The sequence below is a fragment of the Sparus aurata genome, chromosome 6 (genome assembly GCF_900880675.1).
Source record: "Sparus aurata chromosome 6, fSpaAur1.1, whole genome shotgun sequence".
NCBI lineage: Eukaryota > Metazoa > Chordata > Actinopteri > Spariformes > Sparidae > Sparus > Sparus aurata.
Window position 1 is genome coordinate 8,397,781 of NC_044192.1, and position 19,192 is coordinate 8,416,972.

The window sequence follows — 19,192 nt, forward strand, 5'->3', positions numbered from 1 at the left end:
TGAGTTGCAAAAATCCGTCATCAATCATCAGTTTTTATTTTGTCTGACTTTTCCCACATCCTGACCTTGAAATAATGTCCACTAATTACTTCAGGTGAAAAAGAGCACAAGTCTTGCTCTATAAGAGCTGTTGTGTTCACTTTATGTGTAAACTATGATGTACACGGTTCAGAGGAGCGAATAACTGTTTTTGGGACATTAGAAAAAATGATGCAATCTGGAGGGAGGAGGCGACAGGAGATCTTCCGCCCCTGAAATTAGAGCCTGCAGGTGAGTACCTTGTAAATGTGTCAGGTGGACATAACGTCATTAGATCGTGTTCTTTAACAGTGGTGTCACTGAGTCATGTTTTGTCATTTGCCGATTGATCAGGTACATTAGGCATGTTTGAGAAGCTGACAAAAAATGCCTGTTGGAGAAACAGTAACAGATTTATTCTCGTTTAAATAAAAAAGCCTGGAATATCTCCCTTCCTCTTCATTGTTATCTGTCCCTACAAATTAAGACCGCCTGGTTACAGCTCAAGATTGTGTTAGGCAGAATCTTAAACTGTTTGCCTCAATTCTCGTGCTGTAGCTTAATTTAAAATCAACAACCAGTCGAGCGACTTTCAAATTAAACTGGATCTTGTAGGCTTAACGTCAGCGCTAAATAACTTGGCTGTAAATTAGACCTTCAAAAAGGCAAACAAGCTACGCGGACATCGAGATCATCTCAGAGCATTCATTAAATTATCCTCATCTACTGCTACGTAGCTTCAGGCTAACGTTAGGTTACAGCCTTTCATAACGTTAACAGCTAACGTTACTAAGCGAGTGAGCTAACGGTTAGCATACTGTACAGTTGAACATCTCTTCTCTAAATGTGTATTGAAATTATCAATAGTTTATAACAATTACTCGTCGGGAAACTACTTTAAAACTTACTTCAGAATGATTGATTTAAAGTAGGTCCTGGTGGTGTCAGAGTCCTCATGAACGTGAGAGACATTAGAGACGCTGACGTTAGAGCGCACCAGATGATAACCCATTTTTTTCACGTTCAGGAACCCGTCATCCGAGACGGCCGAGCGGTTTACGTAGATGTCACTTCGAATAGCCTCATTGCGCATGCGCTCAGCCATGAATATACAGAGGTTGCTGGTTCGCGTCCAAGGTGTGTGTCCCCGCTGTAACTACAGAAAACTCCGCTGATTATAACGGAAGGACTTTTGAATAGTGTTGTGTAAAATACCAAAAACTCAATCTAGCTAAAGAGACTTAGGAGCCCTCCTGAGGACTCTGCTGTGGCATCGGCCATTTTCTATGGAATGGTCTACTGGGGCAGCAGCATCACAACTGCTGACAGGATGATCTTTGATAATCTGATCAAGAAGGTCGGCTCTGTCTTGGGTTGCCCCCTCGACCTAAGTGCAGGTGGTGGGAGAAAGGAGGACGATAGCTATTATCCCTGATGGAGAACAGCCCCAATTCTGTGTGGTGTCGCATGAACACTGAGACTGAAGACATTTTGGAAGTATAAGAGAGGTTGTCTTGTACTTCCTTGTTTAATCTTGTCTCTGTGTATAGGTTAAAATTTCAATCCAAGGTTATCGAAGCACATAACAATATAACATTTCTGACAAAGTTGTTTATTGTGCATTACTCTGTTAAAATGCTTAAGCTTTAAGCTCTTTGACTTACTACTGAGTGATCTTGTTAGGTGCTTGAGAGACTTAAACTGTTCTTAGTTTATTTTCAATTTGAAGTTGAACTTCCAGAGAGAGGAGAGCAGTGGTGCAATTGTTGCATGTTTTTAGACTCAACGTCAGCGTAGAGAAATGACAGAAACAGCAGACGCTCTGACCCCCCCTGCTGGTCAGCCAATCAAAAACTGCTCAGAGTAACAACACCCTTTACAATCAATTTAATGATGTGCAGCCATTGTTCAAACTAAGAGAACTACACAAATGTATCAATGGATACATGTGAGGGGTATGGTGGGTATCTTTCATGCCTCAACAGAAGACTGAGTTTTAAAATCCATCACAGCTGCAGCCTGTGACCGAACAGAAAACAATCATCTTTTACATCATCACTTACTTTGACTTGTTCTCCAGCAGTGAGACAGCTCACTGTGGAGCGTTTTGGCTATTTCTGTAGATGTCCTCTCATGTCTGAATGACACTGTCATGAACATTTAACTGAAAGCCACGTCTGAGTGACAAATATACAGATTCCAGATTCCAACACAGGATTCATCGTATAAGTCCATCCTCCTGTTTTTTGTCTGTCCCCTCTGCTTCACTGTTCTTCTTCTTCTCCTCCTCTTCCTCCTGTCTCATCCTCTCCTCTTCCTTCTGCAGCTCTTCTTGTTCTTTGAGGTCAGCGTCCTTCAGTTTCTGCTCCACGTCTTCAGGAATCTCCACCTCCATCAGGTTCTCCATCCCCTGCTCCGGCTCGTCTCCTATCAGCACCTGGAGGTGCACACAGTTTCCAGGTAATTAGGTCCACCAAGCTAAAACTAATCATGTCTAATCAAACAGTAACACCTGCCCACATGAGGGATACAATAATCAGCTTTTGTTTTAGACTGTTTTACTGAGGTGTTCATTTAATGATATGGTCATTTTGATGGATCTAGTCTTTTTCATTATTTGCAGGTTAAGCAGAGACGATTGTTGGATGACTCCTACCTGGACCAGTTTCTCACAGGCGGCTGAAACGTGGACGTCTTTCTCCCCCTTGTGGAACTCTCTCAGGATATAATAAATGTTCTTGTCTTTTAGTGTCTGCCGGCCGGCTTTGGTCGCTGTCATCTGCACAAGAGACAAAACAGTCAAGAACTCAACATGAAACCACTGCTGAGTCTGCATGTGTTTGTTTGCTGTGTTGTACCAGGAAAAGTGTTTCCAGCAGCATCTTTCTGATGTCAGGGTCCTCTTCTCTCTTCTTGTCCTCTGGAAGGTACTGCAGGTCCACAGGCAGACCTGAACATCACATCAACTTCTGTTAGAGTCAGAACCAACATTACTTCATCTGGACATCTGAATTGTGCTCATTAAAAAAAAACATTTTGTCTCAACAAGAATCTGAGCAGAACCAACAACACTTCCTTCTGAAGACATAAACCTTAATTAAGTTGTCAAAATATAAGTTAATTTATAACAAACCTCAGTAATTTTCAGCTGTTTTTTGGCAAATGTTGTGGGATGTGTGTGGGATTGAGCCAAAACTAACTGCAGTGTGTGTTTATGGTAATAACATGTGCAACAGTGTGACTCACTGATGTGTTTACTGTGTCATACTTTCACAACAAAAATGGAGCTCTGTGCAGGAGGAAGAAGATCAGGGTTCAAATTCAAGGACCCATCATGGTATAGTTTGAGACACCAATCAAGGTTAATTACTGTAACAAAACTGAGTATTTAAAAGTTGCAGGCTTTATAGAAGATCACAGAAAACAATCTAAAAATACATCAAATGCATTTAAATTACTATTGTTGCAAAATATTGAAATTCAAGCCCTTTCAATGACCCGTGTCTATCTATGTCTATTTCCAAAAACTTTCAAGGGATCACTGTAAGATGCATCAGGCAATAGATACACACATAATACATGTTTGTGAGATGAATTCTGTGTTTTCTGGGGGTTTTTTGTCTTTCAATTAGAATTTTTGACAAAACAGAAAAACAGAGAATCTCATCAGACTCCTCCAAAAAAATAAAAAGATTTCTATCAGAAACAAAAACTCACCATCGTTTTCTTCCTCTGTCAGCTCCTCTGGACCGGCCAGTGGCAGCAGGAGGAAAGGCAGGATGTCCACAGCGTCGCTTAACAGCCACTCATGATGGGCTGGACAGGTTGAGGAGAGGTTTGGATTAGAAAACTCAAAGTACTGTTAGACTACAGATCAGGGAGGACAAACATGGTGCAACATCTCTAATGTTTTCTCTAAATTATTTCTTATTATTATTCCTATTCCTGTCTTATTATGATTTTAGTCCTCAGTCAAAATGTTGAACGATCTAATGTCTCGGATTTCAGGTTCACTTTGACTGGTGTTTTCTTTGGGGACTATAGATGCAACTTCCCCTGAGGGGCTCATTAACTATTAGATACAGTTAGAAGGAGTACATATTAGCTGTGTGTCTAAGAGAGTCAGGTGCATTTATACCTTTTAAACACCTGGTTAGAACACATTTCAGCTAACTGTGATGGCAATTCTTTTAATGTTTTGAAAAGCGTAAACAAATATATTGCACAGCTGTACAGTTAGGAGTTCAAAAGTAATAAGAAACAGTGCAATAGGAAATGACAGCAAGACTATTGAATCTGGATCGGTACGTGGATCAGTGTGACATAAATCTGATATCCCATGAGGCCTCTGTGTGTGACTCACTGTGGTCAAAGCAACAGTTGCGCAGGGTGCCAATGACTCCGCCCCTCCTCACCACTGATGCCTGGAACTGAGTGAAGGGCAACAACCTCTGGATTACACACCTGCAACACACGTGATTACAACATGACGTCCATGTCCAGACTTCTACTGAACTTACTGTGAATAATCAGTATTTAAAAAATGACTAAAAACTGGGAGACACAGATCTCCCCTCTGTGTAATCAGTCACCTGTCCTTGTCCATGATGTAGTTCCTGGCCTCGGGCAGCTGGGTCAGGTTGGACAGCAGAGGGCCGAGGTAGTGGAGCTTCGCCTTCTTGTTGAAATCTTCGGTGCAGAAGATTTCCACCAGCTGAGCCAGACCGACCCCCTCCTGGAGGACCTGAAACGGCAAAGAAACACCTCATCTCTCACTATCCCGCACTTTGACCTGAGGCACTTCTTCTTATGACCTGAGAGTCTTTGTACAGGTTCAGCAGCTCACTACTACATGTGGAGTCAAGCTGTGTGAGTCAAAACCTTGTTAAATCCCTGGAACATTTCTAGATCGATCACCTTGAAAACGGTCTTGCAGGTCTTGTTGTGGCGGCTCAGGTTGGACAGGATGGTGCAGATCTGGTCAGAGAACGGGTACTCTGGATCCTCGAGGTTCTTCAAGAACACTGGAAGAATTTTGACATCTGCCACCAAAACCTGAATGACACAGACACAAAAACAGACACTTGTAACATGTTTGACTTGATCGGCACTAAATCCAGCACATCTATTTAGACGTACTGTCGTTTGCGTTTTGTTTTTATTTGTCAGCTGAGTTATTAAGAGCTCACTGATCACCTGGTGCAGGGTCTCGTCAGCTGACAGGTTGACGAAGATGTAGTAACAGTCCTTCACAATAGCAATGGAGGGGTCAGAGGTCAGAGCAAACAGGGCGGCAAGTAAGTCAGGTTTGGTGCGGAGGAAGCGGCAGCCATCCCTGAAAACAAACAAACACAAATGAAAGAGAGTGAGTTACTTTGCCAACTTTAAGCTGCGTGATGTCGCAAAAAGCTGCAAATCTGGCCGAATAAATCCTGCAAATGATTTTAGCAGCTGACATAAAAACAGCTTCTTTATTTCTGAACGCGTTTACTGATAAGTGAATTGTCTTTTAATCCAACACATTATTAGTTAGGCATTTTCTAAAACACATTTTTACCAATAATTACTAGAAATTCTAAGTTACTCATGAATACTGCCCAATTAGTGTGCGCTAAAGCACAACTGCACAGTTGCTTGTACATATCGAGTCTCACATACTACCTGTCCAAACCTTAATTATAGTGCTATTGATCATCATCTGTGATATAATCGCACACATCTGTAATGTGCATCCTCCAACAAGTTTAAATAAAGTCAATTTATCACATTTGGCTTCGGTGGAATCAGAGTCTGGAGCTGCAACGATTTTGTTTTTTAATTGATTAGTCCACTGACTCAAAATTAACAACCAACTATCTTAAAAAACGATTATTCGCTTTAGTCATTTTTTCAAACAAAAATGTCGAACAGTCGCTGGTTTCAGTTTCTTACAATTTTTACAATTAAGCTATTAATTATGAAAATAATCAGCAGGTTAATCAAAACTAAAGTAAATAGCTATTACTTGAAGCTCTACTCTGGTCCAGTTCAGGAATAGTCTATAATTTGTACAGGAGTTGAGAACAACATTATCAACAGTATCATCATCCTCCTACCTGTTTCCCGACAGTCCCAGGATGTATTCTGTGGCCTGACCTTTGACATCAGGACGTGTGTCGGGGGTCAGGAAGGAGAGCAGCTCTGCAGCCTCAGAATCACTCAACATCGTTTAACAGCGTCTGATGAACAGAAATAAAACCACAACTACTTGTGTCTGATCTCGTCATTATGTTCAGTCATTGTTCTCAATTGTTCGTTGTCACTGTCATTACAATCACTGTCTGTAGCTGCTGCTTGTCTGTGTATCGTTAGTTTTTATGTCCTTATTAGTTCAGTTTCATGTGTTTTATTCCTCAAAAGCCTCACCAGGGAAATGGAATGCAAATTAGTAACCACTGGACACTTTACCTATGTTCTATTTCAATTATATGCAACAATGCCTTTATATACTGTTAAACAGACATGCCTCAATGTTTGATCTGACATCAGTACATTTAAACTCCACACGAAAGAAGTAGTATAATGACCAAGAATAAATACATTCTTCTTTAGTTTATGTATTTTACTGTTGTTACATTTTCATGACTAAAGACCCCGTGTTATGAAGGTTAAACTAGGATTATAAACAGAAAACGTTTATAGTGTGATCTGTAATAAACTGCGTTTGTCTCCAGCATGTTTAGGCTGTGATTGGCTTCATTTTTCTACGTTGTTATTACACTGCAGATCTGTGTAATTGGCTGACTATTGCCATACAACAGCAAAGGTTTAGCTGTTGTTATTTTAACATAACTGCCTTTATAATTAAGTTTACTGAAGTATGATTTTAAGTATGAATATCAGTGCCAGGTCAGGTCTGTTGTTTACGTTAGCATCCAAGTTTAACGCTAGCTTGTTGACATGTTATATACGATGCTAGCGACAGCAGCTAAAGTTGAATTACTCTTACACGTTTGAAGTTTCCAAAACATGAGGACAACGTTTACAGACATTTTCTGACAGTTTGACAAACTCGTCTGCTGAACTATTTCTCGAAAAGCTCACTGATACTGATGTCTGTTCTCGAAAATGACCATCTGGTATAAAAAAAAACGTCTCACCTGAAAAGAGCTACAGGACTTGTCTTGTTTTCATCTCGATCTTAAACACTTTCTATAAAGCTTTTAACTCAGACAGCATGTTAGCCACCGCAGCCGTGTGGATACATGTGGACGCTACAGACTGAAGCTACATCCCGCCCTTCTTCCGGGTTAGCTTCTTCTTCGTCTTCTTTATTTTCAGCAGTTTAAACGCCGCTGATTGGACACGACTGCCCCCTCGTGTCAGCCACGTGTTATGCTCTCTGGTGAGACAGCTGGAACTGGTTGAAGCTGGATAAAGTCCAAAAATGCGCTTTGAGGACATCCTGTACTATTTGAATGAGCCAGAAACAAACTTAACGAAACTCTAATAATCTGTATTTTATCATGGGTAAAGTTAAACCACATCCATTACAACAAAAAGTCACACAAACTGTTTTGTTTGAACATGAGCCAAGGACGATCCCCAGTATGGATGGCACTTGGCTCTGGTGCATCCCACAGATACTCAACTGGATTGGGATCTGAGGAATTCAAAGCCCAGTTCAACGCCTTGAATTCTTTGTCAGGTTCATCGGACCATTCCTGAGCCGTTTATGCAGTGTTGCAGGTGCACTGTCCTTCCGGGGGGCACCGCCATCGAGGAGTGCTGCTGACATGAGCGGCGCTCTGCAACGATGTTTGGCTGGATGACACTTGTCAAGGAGGCATCTACATAAATGCCAGAACTCAAGGGTTTCCAGCAGAACCTTTGATTGTAACAATATGATTAATGTCCACTTTACTTGTCAGTGTTTTAGTGTTTTGGCTGAGGGTGGATGTTAAATACTTCATATAAAGAGATTAATAACATGCATTTAGTTGTCGTTAAAAGCCTGATTGTTTCTATTTTCCTCTCAGTAAAACAACACATTTAAAATGCTACTTCTACTTATTCTATCTTCTATTGAGTTCCTTATAAATCACTTGTTTGCCAATTTGGAATCGTTTTAAATTAGTTTTTTTTATAGAGACAGTTTAGAAATTGCAGTAAGAATGGTCAGGAACATTAATTAAAGGCCAAATACGTAAGAAACTCTGATAATAAGGCCTACTGCGACATTGTTAAAAGGTTTACCCGTTCGCGGGACTAATAAAGGAATTTCTGATTCTGAGTATGATCACTTGTGTGTTAATGAACCGCACCTGACATATCTTACGTACTCTGCCTTTAATTTTGGCACTTCCATTGCAGGCACTGAGCTTTGTTTGGTTTGTGTGAGACAAGGTATCTCTCCTAAGAGTTCGCTCCACTTGAAGCTGCTTCTTGGTCAACTTTCTGCACAGTTCTGAACACTAAACTCAGTGCAGGGCTCACAGGAACACAGCAGGCACGTCCCAGGTTTCACTGCAGGAGAGGAGGAAGCACTTTAATATTACATCATGACTACATGAAGGTCTGAGAAGAAGACTCCTGTACAGCTCCCACAACAGTTTCCTGGAGTTTCTTTCATTTTACACAAGCCTGCACATTCACACACTTTACAGTATGATCCTAGACGTTATGTTAGCACATCACAAAGCATAAATATAATTGACTGGTTCAGTACTTAAGATGCTTTTCACTTCAGGATGTGAAAGGCAGTGAGACTGTTCAGGACTGTTCTGTTTAGGGGTGAAGCTCAGCTCCACCATAACTTAGTGAAAGTCCTCAGGTCTCTCAGGGACCCTCAGTGTGTTGGTCCGACTCCTGAAATAAACAAAACATATTTATTTTAAGATCTTATTTGAAATATTAAAAAAACAAAAACAAACAAACAAAACTTTTTCAGAGAGCATATTTAGGCTTGGATTGAATTAACTAAAAACCAAGTAGGTGAAGTGAGAGTGGTAAAAAAAAGCATTGAGAGAAAAATCTGACAATTAATGGTGCAACCTGAGGAGGAGCCTGTAAACTATCTTGGCTAAAATGCCTTTTGGATTTATTTCAGGTCCCATTTTCTATCTAATATTAGTAAGTTGCTCAGTTTAAAACAAGGTTTAGTGATCTAAAGGTTGAGATCTAAACATCTTCAGTCAAATAAAAACTTCCACCAGTTTATTTCTATAGAACCATTTATAGACATAGAAACTAATCAAAACTAAAACATTAAGACATTAAAACAGCATCTGAAAGACAGAAGGGAATAAAAGCAAATATAATTAGTTACAGATAAAAAAAAAAATGCATTAAATGAATGTACTAATTTGACATGATTATGTCAGTTAATTACAAAAGCTTTCATGCCAACTTTACCAACACTATTCATTTGTTTACGGATAGCGTCCCAAATTGAATTTACTGTCTCATTATCTGGTTATAAACATGGTTATAAACCATCAAAATCACAATGAGGTTTGGTGCACCCACCAAAACACAACATTAATAATGCTTTTAATTTGATGTGGTTAGAGGATTATGTTCCGGACGAATTTAGCTCAAGGCTTTTCAGTTTAATGACATGTCTCCGGCATGGTGTTCAGAGTTAGTTCAGAAAAATTTATGACAAAAACAAACCTCATGGAGGCCGGTTCTCCTACTGTGCTTAGCCAACACATGGAGGTTATAACCAGCTTAAACTCACTGATACACGAAGGTAACATTAGAGCTAATTTCACCTGGAGAGAGGCAAATAATAACTGATCTATATACTCCTGAGTAGACCTCCCACATAGATTAAATATACCTTTACTGAGCAGGTAACGGTACAAATAAAGCAGGTTTACACAGAATAGTTAGTACCTTGTTGGCATCCTCTGAGCAGCGCTTTTTGGCGTGCACCAAGTCGGTGGGCGGGACTTATTTTAAGTGCAAAATGAGTGTGACTGCACCTGAGTGACTGTTACCTGGGAAAACACATTAGAAACGTCAATTCTTGAGTGATAAAAAGAGAAATCCCTCTGCACACTGAACCTGGATTTATCCGAAATCCAGATTTATGTTCTGTAAATGTATGTGTGTTTAATTAGAAATATTCTCATTTGCATATGTAGACATAACATTGCAAAATAATTTGTAATTTACAAAAAAATTTATTTAATTACATATAATTATATATAAGTGATGGGGGATCACTAGCGCCACATAGCGGACACAAGCAGTGTTATTTCACCAGTTCAGACAACGTCCAGTAAACGTGTGCACATGCAGACATCTACGTGCACGCTCTCCAACAGCAAAACACAGCCCGACGTATGTACGTACTTTAATGCTTTTTCCTTCTTTAAAGACAGAATAGGAACATTAAAACAGCATATAATAATAATAATAATAATAATAATAATAATAATAATATAGGTTATACTGTGAAAGTATCAAAATGCACACAGCCCGCATTCAGACATTGTGCCATCAAATGAGCCGTCAAGACTTCTGCGAGGCTGCGTCCAAATATCTGGACTTCACTGTACTTGCAGACTTTCAAACAAGTCTATAATGTAAAATTAATCCCACAAATATAAAGTGTGTACAAATTCTAGAAGATACCCTAACTAAAATCGCCCTAAAAATTAGCATAATATTGGACCTTTAAAATCTTAAATTCTGCCTTTAAGACTTAATAAGCACAGAAACTGACAACAACCTTTAACCTTTCAAACTACTTTATTGATATATCCAAAATAACACATACAACACATTCAAATAGTTTAGACCCATCAGCAACAGCTCCCACTCGCTCAAAATGTTGCATTGAAATGCTGATATTTGCATACAAACGTTCACGAATGTTGCCTTCACCACAGTACAGTGATTCTGATTAAAAGGAGCAGTTCAAATATTCACTGACTGACCAGCTCAGACAACATCGAGCACTTTTCCTTTAAGACAGTCATCATTATGAAATGCTGCTGAATGTTCTTCTTTCTTTCTGTTTTTTTTTCTAAATCTTACAAAAAGTCGACTGGTCAAGGTCGAACACAGCATTTTAACATCTCACACAGAAAATGTCGGCAAAAATGTAGCTGTGAGAAAAAGGCGTGAGCCCGGTGTTGACTGTGTCTACAGTCTTCAGAAATGCATGTCAGAGGAGTGATGCAGATCCAAGGCTGCTGGGGGAAACACCGCCCGGGGCTCTTCCAAAGGATTAAAAGGAGGTCAGACACAGTGAAGGCTGTAGGCTGAAGAATGTTGCTGATCCTTCACTTTTTTTTTTTTTTTTTATATATTTCTCTTGCCGCAAACTATTCTTGTCACACAGATTTCGATAGTACTTCAACAACTTTGAAAATGAAAAAGAACAAAAAAAAAATTCAAAAAATCAGCATCTTAATTCAGAAACACTTCACCAAATATGTGTAGTTTGTGAAGAGTGAAGAGATGAAAGAACTGCGACAGCGTCAGTCTGGATTGTAAACAGATAAAAAAAAATAAAAAAAAAGTCGTCCACCACGTGCTGAAGTGGATCCTGGTCCATGTGATCGGCCTGGAGCCAGATATTCACTTCCAGACGTACGAATCCCACTCAGAGTCACATGAGTAACTTTTTATGAAGCCTGACAGTGACTCGAAGCATCTTGTAATTCTGGATTCTACTGAATATTTGCGGTACTGAATGGAGTATTTGCATCAAAGTCTAGATCTCTGTATGGTGACCACATTCAAGGCACTGTGGAGTTTGATTGGCAGACAGAGATCAGCTGGCAGCCTTTCTCTGTTGGCTCAGGGCGGGGCAAGTCCATCATCATCATCATCATCATTATCAATCATCATCATCATCCTCCTCCTCCTCCTCACCGTCCTCCTCCTCTTCACTCGGCCTTGTCTTTCCTCTTGGCTGTGAACGGGACCTTGCTGGCTACCGTCGAGCCGACCGTGGAGACGCCGCCGGCCACAGCGGACACCCCGCCCTTCACCAGCCCCACCCCCATCGAGGGCACCGTTGTCACGGCCGACTTGGTGATCTCCAGGCTCTTGCCGCCCACCCAGGCCACGCCGCCCACCGCTGCGCCCACCACTCCCTTTGTGACGTTGAAGAGGCCTCCGGTCACCCGCCACATCATGCCAGGGGCCGGCGCCACGTGGTCTTTTCCAGCATCTGAAAAACAAAACAAACACGCATGAAGCATCACGATATTCAACGTAAACATGAATAATAATACGTTTAAATTTACTTTTACTTGTAGTTTTGATACTTAAAGAGAGAGTTCGGGTCTTTTGATGCGGGCCAGTATGAGGAACTTATCTGTAGTCACCTGTGTACCTGCAGTAGATGATCGTTGAGGCAATGCGGCGCTAAAGGAAAATGCCAAAAATGTTCAAAACTAACGTACACTGAAACCGATATACATTCTTTAGGTGGGACCTATTTTGAGTGGCTAAATCATGTTTTGCTGCTGGTTTGGTTTACAGCAGTACAACACTCAGCCGGCACATCGTGCCTCTTCTCTACACAGGTGGAGAGCTGATGGCGATCTACTGCAGGTAACACACTGACTCATGTTAAGTACCTCATACAACCCCACAACAAAAGACCCAAACCATCACTTTAATACCTTTGTAGCCGAAAATTACATGTCAGATATTGTAAGTCGCATTTTTATGGGTGACGTTTTCCTTTAACCAAAGTAATATTTTAATACTTAAACCCTGCAATTTAGCACTAAACACAAAGTGCAGCAGAAGCAGACGGTAATATCATTGAATTCGCCGGTTTTGAGACATTAAGTAATTTAAATATTTGACCTCGTGGCAGTGGATGAAAAGTCAGACATCAAAGTATCAAAGAATTATTTCATTGTCTGGTCAACAAGAAAATAAGGAGAAAACTGTCTTGTAGATGTTGAAATATGTCAGTAGATAAGTGAAAACTTTGACCGGCTGGCGACTCTGGAGCGAATGTCGGGGATTCACCAAAGAGTTAGGAGTGTCTGAACTAACTTTCACTGCAAATCAGATTATAACATGTAAGATATTTTCCCCCTACTAAAAAAAAAACAAAAAACAAAAAACCAAAAAAAAACAGCCACATAAATCAAACTGTGAGGGAGGATGAAATCTTGATCTCTGTGGTGCTACAGGAGTGTTTCTTTATATCTGAGCTGTCTTAACAACCCTCTGAATGTCTGATGTCTATAATTTACCTGGTGGATAAACTGTCATCAGGTCTGATATGTTAAAAACAGAATTATGTTTCATCTCATGACAACACTGGTGTTTACTGAGCGCAGCAGCAGGGGACCAAACTGGTGCAAAGTGTCTCAGCGTTTGGACACAAATAGCAGGTTGGAGCCGCAGCCGCTCTTACACAAACACACAAACTCCCCTGACGGAACGACTGTCTCTGAAATAGAAGCGCGCAACGAGTGAGCACAGATTGCACCATATTCCCCGCTGATGTCTCAGCATTTAGCCGCAGCCTGGGGAGGTCACTGCTTACCCTCTGTAGGCTGGCCGTCTGCGGGTTCGGCTTCGTCTGAGGCCAGGCTGGTCCCGGGCTGGGGCTCCGCGATGACGCTGTTCACATTCTGGAAAACACAGAAAAAAAAAACGCGACTTTTATTTTCTCTGAATAAAAAACCTGCACAACACATGTGTACCTTCAATACCAGTTCATCGCCGAGTATACTAAACATGTCTTCAGGTCGTAGTCATGATCTTGTTGACTTCTTCGATCAGACAGTTACGGATTCAAATCACACTTCTGCAAATTTTTGGCTTTTTAGAGTTACATTTAAGCATTTCTAAGACCTTTTTAAGACCACCATGATCGCAATTTAATACTTTTGTCACGTCCATCCTGGCAATAGATATATAAAGTGAGTAGTGTGGGCTCATGGGAGCTGTTGTCTTCACTGTTAAACAACCAGTATCGTTAATCTGACCTGACTCAGGCAGAGATGTTCAAGGTCGTGATAATGTAGGCTTTTTTATTCACGTTATGTTGAGACACGTTCGCGACCCACTTCCTCACTGTCTGGCGACAGGCGACCAAATTAAACACACCGTTGCAGAACAAAAAATGGAACAAAGGTCTAATCTTTTTTAGACATTTTGATTCCCCGTTAGCCCCACACAACACTCTGCCACACTCCAGCTGGGTGAACTCTGATCAGCTCTGACTGGGCTGCTCAGTTTGTGTTATATCTTATTCTCCATGTTTTATTTCTTTCGTAGGTTATGATGAATACAAATTTTCCTCTGAAACACATCTAAAGACAAGACTCAAGTGAATGTGACTTTATAAAAGTCATGTTAACTTCATAATTCAAATAGGCCCAATGTTCGGATTGTTGGATTAAAACCTCCAAAACACTGCACTTGTAAGTTAAATCCCAGTATTTCTAAACCTGGGCCCTATATTTAAATGTTTCTGTGTGTAAATGTGTACAACCAAAAGTTCAAATGGAATCAGTACAGTAGATCGCCTACAAGGCTGCAGTGGCTGCAATGTAATCCTTAGGGGCAACTGCGACCGCCCACCAAAGAGCGCTTGTTTCTGTCACTGACAGGTTGTTACTCTGACCCCTAATTTCCACTGGATACGTCTCCGCTGCGTTGCGTCTCCGCCACGCCAGCGGAGCAAATACGTTTCACTTTAGTCAATGTGTCAATCCCCACCAGGTCCGCTGCGCTGCGTATCCGCTCCGTCCCAGCTCCGGCAGTCCGGAGCCCTCCGGCACAGATACGCAGGACTTCTATATCTGCCGGATGCCGGAGCACGACGCAGCAATTCAGCTGAATTTAGCACCGAGCAGACAGGAAGTCAAGCGCTAAAATAACATACAGCATCTGGTTACCTTTCAAAATAAAACACTCCGTGTTGACACCAGCACAAAAATCTCAAAAATGAGACAAACACAAGCTCTTCTGCTAATCCTTTGGTCGGGAACACTTCGTGTTATTGTTCTTAATAACACAGATCTATAACTGCGGTCGTGAGTGATCATGTGATTATCGCGGGAACTGCTTCGTAAGCCAGCTGTCTACCTTACTGCACCAGCGGACTCAAACGCAACCGGTGAGGATTGCCGGACGGCGGACTACGGAGCAAAACCGGATCGGAGCTGCAACGCAGCGGACACGTATCCAGTCCGACAACATTGACAACACAACACCAAAAGAAAGAGACCTTTAAATTAAAGAATGAGATACCATGTTTCAACCTTAAACACAAGTCTTCTTCAAGGAGAAGTCTCGCTCAGAAAGGTGAATTGTTGTAAAGAAGAGAACCGCTGCAAAACGTGAGTCAGAGTTTGGAGTTCAGCTGGAGAAACTGCCAGCAACAACTCAACTCTCCCGAGATTTCAGAGTGAGACTTATTCAAGAACGAGACTTGTGTTTCAGGTTACAACAAGGTTCTTATTATTAAACAGACAGGTCTCTCTTTGTAGGAATAATTTCTGTAATGTTTTACAGACCTCGGCCCATCAGAGTCAAAAACGAACACTGACAGTGGATATAACTTTGAAGGTCACAGTTGCCCCAAAGCTTCACACTGCAGCCAGAATCCCTTTCATGTAATTAAGACAATATTTAAAGGGACACTAAACTGATTTTACACATTACTTTACTGGTCAGTTAATAATACTGCAACTGTCTCCAGGAGCTTCTTCAAACCTGTAAAATAACCCTAAGTCTTAAGGACAATGCCCACTTGCATTATGGGTAATGTAGGATCCAGTGGTTGTTTTTTTTTTAGAGTTTACTCATAGTAGGGATTACAAACCTGCATATTTGAGCCCTCTCCTGCACAAGTTTTGACCATTTTGTTTTAAATATGTCTCCTGTGAATTCAAACTTCGCCGAAGTGCATTAAGGAGATAACTAGAATGCACATTTCACTTTTGACAGACTGCACTTGACTCACTTGAGATGAGGAACACATTTTTATTAACAATATTGTGTACAAAGATCTTGATCAGGTTATTTTCAAATAAAATAAAACATAAGGCTGATTTTAGTTTCAGGTTATTTTGGAAAATAGCCAGATGAAGGGCTTTGTACTGAAACATTGCTATTAAAAATGTATCCCTTATCTCAAGCGATGTGTGCAAGAGGTTTATTTATCTGATTCTGTCAGTCCGCACCTGTTGATCCACAGGTGTGTGATCTGTGAATGCTTTGGTCAAATGAAAGACAGGTTTTATAAAGCAACATGTTTATATTTCTCAAAGTAAGACAAACTTATTGTTTAAAAATTGTTTTTAAAAGGAGAGCTATTGTGCTTTTCTCCCCCTTACCTTCAAAGTTGTTTCTGTTTTTGTGCATGTGAAAGGTGTTTGAAAGTTAAAAAGGTCAACGTCTGCAGCAACAGAATCTCCTCTCTCCCACAGAAAACACTGCTCCTGAAACGCCTCGTCAGTGGTCCCGCCTTTATTCTGTGACTTTGTGACCTCACACTATGTCATCTTGTCATACATTTGCATAATTTGTGCAAAGTGGCTAGTTTGGCTGGTAAAAACGTTTTTAGCACAGCTGGACTGTTGTTGTTGTTGTTGTTTGAGGTGCGTGCTCAGGTGTGTGTGAGCTGACCAATCAGAGGAGACTGGGCACTCAGGAGGATGGGGGGGCCTTAAAGAGACGGGAGCTAAAACAGAAGCACTAAAGCATGTAAACCTTTTCCATTAGTAACCAAGTGTAAAATCATGAACCTGAAAATGATCATAATGTCTCCGTTAAATGTGGTATTCGTATCGTATTGGACTCATCAAATCCTGACACCTACGATCCTAGAGTGTCACTTTTTGACACGCTGGGAATGAAACTCAAATTTCAAATTGGATCTTTAAGTCCTGACATGAACTTCAGACTGAAAATCTCACACACACACACTGAAATGAATACAGACTGTGGGTGTTGATGTTGGGTTGACTCTTCTATTCCCGTTGCTCAGCAGGATAAACTCAGATTTGTGTGCGTCTTTCACGCCCTGCCATCCCGTGAAAGAAAAATCTATTTATTTCACCTCAATTACAGATTTGAGTCTCTGTCTCAGCAGCTGTGCTCAGATCCAAACCTGTAATTATCTAACAAGCTGTACTTATCACACTCTAAAGATTATAAATATATTTTAATACGTATTCATTTCACACTTGCTTGCTCGACATAGGTTGTTTTTTTGCCCGCTGTATATGTCTATTTCTATATTTCATTAAATGTGTGTTCCTCCCGTCTCCTTTTTAAATCACTGATGATGAAATAATAAATACAGTTCAGTGTTGTGCTCATGTTTTATCTTTTTTGATAAAATACAGTTAGTTGATGTATAAAAGACCGGTATCCGCCACATGGAGCGCGAGCAGGAGATTCACCTGACTGTTGAGCAAGTCAGTGTGGGTCATCGTGATATTAACCTCTTAACTAAAGCAAACAAGACTTTAAATTACTGCATATCTCACATGCTTGTTGCTAAAACAATCATTCTCTTTCCTATAATTTGAATCATCTTGCAAAACATCTCCCCACCCCCCTTTTTTTCCTTTTTTTTTTTCTTCTTCTTCTTCTACTTGTGCCCCACAAAAGAGGCCCAGATCCAAAAAGTTAGGAAACACAGCTGCATGATATCTGACACATGTTGGCACAGATGTGTGCGAAAGTCAAATCTGATGTAAGAATTTGAGTCGTTTTTTTCTGTCAGGATTTGGCACAGCTGGATCTGGAGTTTGAGCAACATTTGCAGGAAGCTGTGACACCTTCCTTTAACGACACTGGACAGAAAATCACACTTTTTCTTGCACAGAAGAAGAAGAAGAAAAAAAGAGACATCGCTGCTGATAACATGTTGTATTTAAACTCCACATCATCACTCCTGCAGCTGAAGTCACACAGGTTGATCTCATGCAGTTACCTCACACGCTGTTAGTGACCCACATATTGAACATATTAATGAGGATGCTGGTCGGTTCTTACCTTCACCATTGTTCCCAGTGCTTCTCTCTCTCCCACACACACACACACACACCTGGCAGAGAGAGTTGAGACAGGAGCAGCTTCTGTGTTCAGCCTCGGAACCCCCCCAAAAAAAGAGACTCTTTGCTGTGGATGTTAATGGATCTAAATGTCGCGGAGAGAAAAAAAAAAGCCTGCCGCTCGGATTCTTAATTTCAGCGGCTTGTTTTTCTTCTTCTCGCTCTTCACGTCTTTTATCGCTTTTAATTCTGCAGCTTCAGAACTTCTCGTTATGAGCGGAGCTACGCAGCTCTCTTTTCTCCCTGCTGGTTCTGCCGACGTGGCGCCTTCAACCAACACACACACACACACACACACACACACACACACACACACACACACACACACACACACACGCACTGGACTTCCGTTGACGACCTTCAGAATAAAATCCCTCTCAGTGGTGAGGTGTCCTGATGACGTGTGGTTTAGGAGCCCTGTGAATATTTTACATGACAATATTTAAAATTAAATTATTCAGCGTTGCTTCTTACTAAACTTACTTATGTATTTTACATGATGTATTGTTATATTATTTATTGTTATTCTAATGTGTCAGAATCAGAAACAGATTTATTACCAAGAAGGATTTTACACCAACGAGGAATTTGTCTTGGTGAATAAGGTGCATGCATTGAAGACAATAGACAATGAACAAACAATAACTATTATATATACATTATAAAACAATATAAACAAACGGAGACATAAGTGTGGGATGATTGATAAATTAAGACGGGAGAACTGTACAAGGAATGACAAAATAGATTAAAAAATGTTTAAAAAGATTGCTGAAAATTATAAAAGGGACTAGGGGCGAGAAAAATAATGAGAGGAGGACGTTTTGTTTTTCATTAACCTCTTCTAGTCCATCAAATCCAGTTGGGAGAGCGAACTACACCTATGAGCGCCTTTGGTCTCTGCCATTACTACATCCTTGGAGTGTACAGCACTTTTCCTTATAACACAATATTTCTACAATGTAGTATTGCAACCTTTTCTCAAGTACAAGATGTGAGTATTTCTGAGTACCAGCTTTGGATGATTGACTTTTGCAGTACTTGAATACATGTATGTAATCTTAGTGAATTATGGGGGCTACACTTTTGCACTAAACTTCCAGAGAAATACAGCAACTTTACACAACAAT

General features: G+C 40.6%; 2 protein-coding genes across 2 annotated transcripts; both read right to left on the minus strand.

The window, feature by feature from the left end:
* Positions 1 to 1,532: 1,532 nt before the first annotated feature.
* Positions 1,533 to 7,316, minus strand: hgh1 (HGH1 cochaperone). The gene is made up of 10 exons (XM_030421470.1): positions 7,158 to 7,316; positions 6,114 to 6,236; positions 5,215 to 5,353; positions 4,936 to 5,073; positions 4,611 to 4,762; positions 4,382 to 4,482; positions 3,736 to 3,834; positions 2,877 to 2,968; positions 2,675 to 2,797; positions 1,533 to 2,455 (listed from the first exon to the last, which is right to left on the minus strand). The coding sequence occupies exons 2-10, from the start codon at positions 6,221 to 6,223 to the stop codon at positions 2,237 to 2,239; spliced, it is 1,173 nt and encodes a 390-aa protein (XP_030277330.1). The 5' UTR covers positions 6,224 to 6,236; positions 7,158 to 7,316; the 3' UTR covers positions 1,533 to 2,236.
* A 3,423-nt stretch (positions 7,317 to 10,739) lies between these two features.
* On the minus strand, positions 10,740 to 18,354 carry LOC115584122 (transmembrane protein 263). Its single transcript, XM_030421543.1, has 3 exons — positions 18,004 to 18,354; positions 13,532 to 13,619; positions 10,740 to 12,190 (listed from the first exon to the last, which is right to left on the minus strand). The coding sequence occupies exons 1-3, from the start codon at positions 18,010 to 18,012 to the stop codon at positions 11,904 to 11,906; spliced, it is 384 nt and encodes a 127-aa protein (XP_030277403.1). The 5' UTR covers positions 18,013 to 18,354; the 3' UTR covers positions 10,740 to 11,903.
* Between the last annotated feature and the right edge of the window lie 838 nt (positions 18,355 to 19,192).